We start from the raw sequence: 7,374 nt of genomic DNA, 5'->3' as shown, positions 1-7,374 counted from the left end.
TTAAATACCTGCAGAGAAAAAATACATTCATGTTCCATTCTATATTCCAGAGTCAGATACATAAAATTTATTCTTTTCAGGTGAAATATCACTATAAACTATAAGTACAGCCAACCTTGTCAGGACTGAGCTGGAAGTTTGGCTTTATCAGGTAAAGGCTCTTATCCACAGTGGCCACACAAACACAGGAGCCCCTCTCTCCCTGGACATGCAGGGTCACTGGGTCCCCTGGCATGGACTCATTAGTCGAAAGAGAAACAGAAACCTGCAATCCAGCAGACACAGGATACACAGCTGACACTTATACAATAACGAGAGCCATATTTCTAAGGGCCAGCATGTATTTAAACAACACTTTAAACCACTATATCATACATTATGATTCAACCAAGTAAAGCTGCTGCTAATGATTATTTTGGTTCTTGGTCAATATGACAGTTTCTTTTATTCAACAGTTACTTGTTTTCTCTAATGAATCAAAAGATTGAAAAATTCCCACCAAAATTTTGCCAACAGACCAAAATCTGTAACAACAACAACAACAACAACAAAATCCCCACATTAAAAACATTAATTAATTACATAAATGATAGTTCAGTAAGTGTAGTTGTTGCCTGATAGATCCTCTGGGGTAATGTGTGTGTCTTTTAGAACAGCAACCATTTGACAGTGTTGAGTAGTAAAATATAGTAGAAAACAGCAGGACAGAGAGTGGAAAACTAAGCCTTTGATGAGGGGGGGATGGTGAGCGTCGGACATAAACTTTTACACATTAAAACTATTTCTCAGCCATTACAATCTAGCCCTCTTAGTTGGTTCTACTGACCTCCTGTCACCACTCTGTAAACTGTCATCCTCTCCTGTCACAACCCTGCCTGTGGCCACAGCCTGCATGGATTCTGTCTTATCATACTCTCACAACCCCCTCCTCTGACACACATACACACACTGACACACACAGAGAATGTTGTAATGGCATACCAGGGAGCTGTAAATACTTCAGGGAGTTAACTCCACCTAATGCAGGCAGGAACTGGGGATCACTCCCAGGCCAACACAGCTGTTTGTTTACAGACATTGCACTGTGGACAGAGCTGGTGCATGAATACTTGGTCTCAGCTCCAAAATGTATACAGACAGTGCACCAGTTATCCCTGGTTTTAATAAATGATACACAAATCAGTTATTCAAATAATAAAAATAATCCCAAATTTACTGTATTTCTAACACTATCAATGTTGGGGAACCTACCACCAATTATTATTAGTTTATTACCAAAATATATACATACCTGTGTAATACAAATAAAATACTTTTACAAACCTGGTTCTCAAACTCGGCTTGGATAGGGATTTGCAGGCTGTCTGTGACGCCCTCGCCGTTTTCCCTCACATAGTACACCAGCAGATGACTGAGCGGCGCCATGCTGTGACTAACAGGGAAACGCAGGTAAGACACACAGATGTCCATCTCCACCTGGGAGGAGGAGCCTGCAACACCTGGCAGAGTGATGTGAGGGTGAAGAAAAATGACTGGGGTGTTGTAATCTTTATTTTCTGTGCATCTTTGGTCTATTAAAATCCAGGCAATAACAGGTAACAGATCCATGTATTTACCAGATGCAGACGGAGGCAGGCGAGTAGTGTGAATGTTTTTGTCAAAAATGACTGTAGCCCGTTTTTCTCGGTGTGAGGCTGTTAGGTTGGCTGGTTGTTGGCCTGATAGTATGATGTTCCCCCTGGAAGCCACCTCATAGTGCAGGGTGAAGTTACAGGGACAGGTGGATTTAAGAGCCACTTCTGCCTCCTGGCCAACCTACAGACACAGAGGCACACTGCTTTGATTATTTTAAGGATGACACACTGATGTATTAAAACATATGTTTACAAAAAAATAGGCTCAAAGAGAAATTTCAACCCAGAAGAAACAAACATGAATTGCACTTCGCATTCAGAGGACAGCACTAACTTTAAGTGGAGTGCTGGGGCTCTGGATCTGGATGTGACAGCTGCTGGGAGAATACCAGCTACTGATGGACAGGTAGCTGGGCAGGTACTGGTCTCCTACTGTCTTTCCATCAATAGATGTCACCTTAGTCTAGGCCAAGCAAAACAAGAGGTTTTATTTACTTAAAATGACATTCTCATCATACAATGTTTATGTTACCTAAAATTAGAAACGACTGCCACTACAACCACTGACCTCTAGCCAGACATACTGAGCAGCAGTGGGGATGGAGGGGATCTCAAAGGTGGCCTGGCCGTCCTTGGAGATCAGTTCACTGATGTAGACATTGTCCTTAGGGGTCAGCTCTGCCTTAACACGCACCCTCACCCCATCAGCTGGGCTCCCATCAGGGTAGGTCACCTCAATCTACAAGGAGAGAGTTAACAAGTGTAGGTGGGGTAAAGACAAAAACCCAGACAACCAATAATGACCTGATTGTTCTCTAAATGGCAGCAGATAATTATCAAAGCTAATTAAAGCAGATTTTTGTTGACTCACCTTCCCTTTGTAAGGCAGGCCAGGTTTAAATTGTTTGCGTGTGTCTTTGGAGTACTTGATGTCAATGAGCTGTCTATGGACGGGTGTCGAATCATCAAATGTGGTTTGCCTGCTTCCATCTATGCTGGTCACGGATGCCCAAATGCTCACAGAGCCCCTGAAGTGATCAGCTACATCCAGGGGCATCATGTCTTTCACACACAGGCTGAAGTTTGCAGAGCCTTTGATCTGAGAACAGGAGAGGAATGACTTGGTATTGAGAATGTGCAGAACAGCATTAAGATGTCTGTTGCCCAGGGAACAAACAAACTGACCTCCATGTTTTTAATCACAGGATGGCCCATCTCATGCTGGTAGTAGCCCACTCCATTCACTGTCATATTCACCGTCAGCTTCCCTGTCACTGGTTTCCCAAAAGTATACCTGTGCAACACTGACATGTCAGATCTCTACATCTACAGCCAAGCTCAGTGACCCAGGGAATAATTAACAGCTGAATAACAGTCTGGCTCACAAAAGACGAGGCAGACGTTTATTATGTGACTTACCTGGCCCTTACAGTGGCCTGCTCGCATGAGTTCAGGTCACGAATATAGGGCGGTGGATCAATCACTAATTCAAATTTGGGCATCACTGTGTGGAAGGCAGAAGAATATCACTTCAGTTACATAAACTATCTTTTGGTCTATGTTTGTTACATAATCTCTAGTATTGTTCTTACTGGCTTTCTATTGTTGATGCATAAAATACATATAATATGCATAAAATAATAATGGTATTATCCTTTGACACTCATCATGTTGTCTGCAATAACACACACAACATCATTACATCACTTATAAAGAAAAAACACAACCATAGATACTTTAAAGCACCAAAATTGTAACAATAAACAAATAAATAAATAGCTATAGGTATCTGTTGTGCAAAGAACTCTCTTATAAGAGCAGGTCCTCACCATATTTCTGCACTTCAAACGACTTGTTATAAGTGTAGCCCTGCACCTCCACAAATATAAACCACTCTCCAAACACAGGCTGGTCAGACAGAGGGAAACTCATGTTTACAACCCCTATAAGAGAGAAAAATCTAGTTAACACATTCAGTGCCTCTATGCTTTATAGTGATTAACCACCATGTACATGCAGTCTACACTTCTGATATGACAGCGCAGCACTGAATTACTGTATGTAGGCTGTACTTATCATCCTCCTGCAGTTAAAAGCCTCAAATGGAAAACAATCTTCAGTAAAAACAAGATTTTTTGTAAAGGCCACACAATGATGTTGCAAACATATTGCAGAAGATGTGGCTTACCACAGCAGACAGATTTAAGACCCTTCCACTGGATCATCCTGGAGCCTCTTGGATCCTGGAAGATCAAATTAGGATGTCAGAAATCAGTACTAAGATCACACATTTCACACTGAGGTGACCTAGGTTAGTTGTTCAAGTACTGTATATTGTTATGACACAATGTCAACATCACATATTGTAATTGTGGAATCAAGTCCAACAATCCTTGCACTAGCTTCTGTCTCCGGCCGCTGTCAAAGTGCTTCTTCATTTCTTCAGGTGAGACATACAGTAAATAGCTGCGTGCTTGTTGCTAGGTACAAGTCATGCATGGGCTTGTGGGGAGCTTCCTATAAGGCAGCAGCTTTCACTGTTACTTACACTACTGTTGTTCACAAGTTATTTACCCCACAACTATGTCAAAATCTGAGAAGAGAGACAATACATAAGTGAGGTCAGCGAGGACACAGTGTATGGGATGGGCTGTGGTGGGACTGATGAAGGCAAAATGAAAATAATAAAAGAGAAGAGGTTCCTTTCATGTTGTTTATCCTTGTACTGTTCCCTGTTATCTAGGTGAGCTGCCCTGAGGTCTGCTCTGTAATCTCCAACCATGCTGGGAACTAAAATTGCCACTGTTCTCTCCCGGAAGTAGGTCTGCCAACGCCGGGTGGCCCTGCCAGCCTCCACTTACCAAAACATGCGCCTCAATCTGCAGAAAATTGGGGGAAAAAAAAGAGAAAGACAAGTACAAGATGTGATGATTTAGATAAAAAAAAAAACTAACTGTATATTGTAAAAAAGGATCCCATGCCTGTTCCTAGTGCTTAACCCCTCTCCTTCTTTATCCAACAATCAACCATCTGTGAAAGTGAGCACTGCCCTTTACCGGCAGCAGACCTTTATAGCTGCAAGCATCAATAAACAGTCTGTCTGCACAGTTGCACAATATATTTGGAGTCACTGCTTAGATTCCAGGAGAAATGGCTCTAGTTTGGCTTCTGTAAATAGGTAACTGTACATTTCTCAGCACTCAGGGCAGATGGAAAAGTATGTTTGTACTAGATATTATGTTGATGTGATATGGAATAAAGGTGACATTCAGACTTTGTGTGCTTTGCCATAAAGAGCTACAGATGGAATTTTCCCACAGACCCTATTCATTTTTAGAGAAGGCTGTAATTCAATTCTTCATTCTTTGTTTGCCTCTTTTGGTGTGTTTTGGGGTGAATGTGCAGTTTTACTGGCTTCAGCATGACAGAATTTTTCACTCACCTTGTCATTTGCTGGTCTTAGGTCAGGGGTGACTGTGTAGACGTTGATCAGCACTAAAGACAGAAAAAGAAACAACTTTATAAAATGTGTCTCGGCATAAAATGTTCATCCATTTGAACAAAGCTAGAATCTTTGTTTTAGTTTCTGTTTAGAAGTACAAAGTTAGTACTATAACCCAGCCATGACAACATGATATGTAGAGGAACACATAAACACAATGATTATTTTATCCATAATCCAACTCACCATCAAAATGACAGCAGCTTTTAACCAATTTTCATTAACTGTGTTTAGTTCTATGACAAAGACCTTAAATGAGCCTGAATTCTCTGCATTTCTCTGCAGTGAATTGATTATCTACCAGGTGCACAATGAGGAGACCTTTATGTTTGGGTTTGTAGATGGGCTTGTCAGTCTGGATGAAGACAGCCGTGCTCTTGCTCTCCACTGTGACGGTGGTATAGTTGTGGAAGATATAGCCTCCCTCTGTGAGGTGACGGTTCCCCCATACTTTCAGATGGGCCTGGCCTCGTAGCCCAGAGGGAACCTGGTGGCACATACGCACACGTAAAAGCAAACACGAGAAGGACCAGGGCTAAATTTTCCAAATGCAAATTAGGCCACTAATTAGAAAAGGACTGAAATGTTTACTGTAGGCTGATGTAGCAACACACTATTCAAAATGATTCACCTTCATTAAACTTTTTAATAATTCTTACAGGAACAAAAACTACAGAGTGATTAAAAAAAATACATTTCAACACCAGAGGAAGATGCTAAAATATAACAAAGCACACAACACATGACTGTATTTCACGAGAATGTGAACGAGAGACAGACAAAGGGGAAGAATCGAGTCGTGCATACTAGATTGATCTATTCCAGCCTCCGGGGGCGGTAGACCATACATGCACGTCAACAGCTGTTGCATATTATATTGAGGCTGTTACCTTATTCCCAATGAATGAGCAGAGACAGATGTTGCATTACAAATAATGTACTGTTGATTTGCATGTTGCCTGAGGAATGTGCACACAATGGACAAGAGGCTCTCACTACTGTGCAGCTGTCACCACTAAGCAGCACCGTGCCTTTTAAACATCACTAGAAAGCAGCATGCATATACCACAGGACACTGCTGAGAAAACAAGTCACACAGACAGACTCACCTTCAGCTTGATGGTGCCTTTGTCTAAAATAAAAAAAAAAAAACAAAAGATAAATTAATGTGGAATATTTCCTCAGAGCTCGCTATAAACTTTCACATCATAGGTGACATGTATAATCATCAGTACAATACAGTCAATTGTTATGAGAGCCACTACACTGGTTGAGTTTGCCTGGAGGTTTTCAGCCCAGGATAACAGGACATCCAACTACATCCTGTCGCCCTGCCACTCTGGGCAGAGCTAGTACCATCTATTAATGGTTCTGTCAAACAAAATCACAGACAGTACACTAAGTTGCTGGTGGGTGGGGCTGAACTGATGCCTACAATCACATATAATGTCAATGAAAACCCCCGGCTGGTCAGGGACACAGTCAGGGCAGAGGTCAAACAGACCCACACTGTGGGTTCTTTAGTCTACGCTTATGTGCAGTATATGCCAACATACCTGCCTGTGTGATGAAGAAATCGCATGACAACTTATTCTCATAGCTGAACCTGTTAGTGCAAGTTTTCTTTCCAAAACTAATGCATAATGTCAGTGTAACACAAGCTTCAAGATGTGTCCTCACCGAACACAGAGCTGTGGCTGTGGGCAACTGTCTGTCCCTTCACCGTCAGTTGCATGTGGACAGGAGTTACTGCTTTTGCATTGAAGATGGTTATGCTCACACTCTCCTCTACGCCTGCTCGAAACACCGAGGGGGCTGCAACTAAATAACCCCTGAAAGGAGAGAGCAAAGGGGGAAAGAGGGATGAAGAAAGAGAGAACACAGGAGGGAGGACAAGGAAAGGATGGAGATGAGATGGAAGGAGAGCAGAGTATGCAGATGAGAAAAAGCAAAAGTGGTGGCAGGTGATAAAGGAGAGGTCAGAGAGACATAGATAAAAAGAGAAAGGGGGTAAACATATGATGCATTTGAATAAACACATATTGCATCACTGCCTGGATTTTAGGGGCAAACTAGTGCCAATATCACATACCATTCCTAATTTTAAGTAAATGTGGCAATGAGCTTTGGGTCATGACCGAAAGGGCAAGATCCCGGATACAGGCGGCCGAAATGAGCTTCCTCCGCAGGGTGGCCGGGCGCACCCTCAGAGATAGGGTGAGGAGCTCGGTCACCCGG

General features: G+C 42.3%; 1 protein-coding gene across 1 annotated transcript in view; it reads right to left on the bottom strand.

Annotated features, from left to right (window-relative positions):
- Positions 1-7,374, bottom strand: part of cpamd8 (C3 and PZP like alpha-2-macroglobulin domain containing 8) — a 42,168-nt gene that overhangs the window by 32,093 nt on the left and 2,701 nt on the right. The window contains 16 exon segments of the mRNA XM_020607036.1: positions 1-8; positions 109-265; positions 1,324-1,499; positions 1,617-1,815; positions 1,969-2,097; positions 2,203-2,373; positions 2,506-2,733; positions 2,820-2,928; positions 3,054-3,138; positions 3,464-3,577; positions 3,823-3,877; positions 4,496-4,513; positions 5,077-5,129; positions 5,458-5,623; positions 6,246-6,268; positions 6,817-6,968. The exon segment at positions 1-8 is cut by the window's left edge and continues 147 nt beyond it. Coding sequence (XP_020462692.1) covers positions 1-8; positions 109-265; positions 1,324-1,499; positions 1,617-1,815; positions 1,969-2,097; positions 2,203-2,373; positions 2,506-2,733; positions 2,820-2,928; positions 3,054-3,138; positions 3,464-3,577; positions 3,823-3,877; positions 4,496-4,513; positions 5,077-5,129; positions 5,458-5,623; positions 6,246-6,268; positions 6,817-6,968 — 1,843 coding nt within the window.

Source organism: Monopterus albus, unplaced genomic scaffold, assembly GCF_001952655.1.
Source record: "Monopterus albus unplaced genomic scaffold, M_albus_1.0 scaffold83.1, whole genome shotgun sequence".
NCBI lineage: Eukaryota > Metazoa > Chordata > Actinopteri > Synbranchiformes > Synbranchidae > Monopterus > Monopterus albus.
This window is presented reverse-complemented; position numbering and strand designations above follow the sequence as displayed.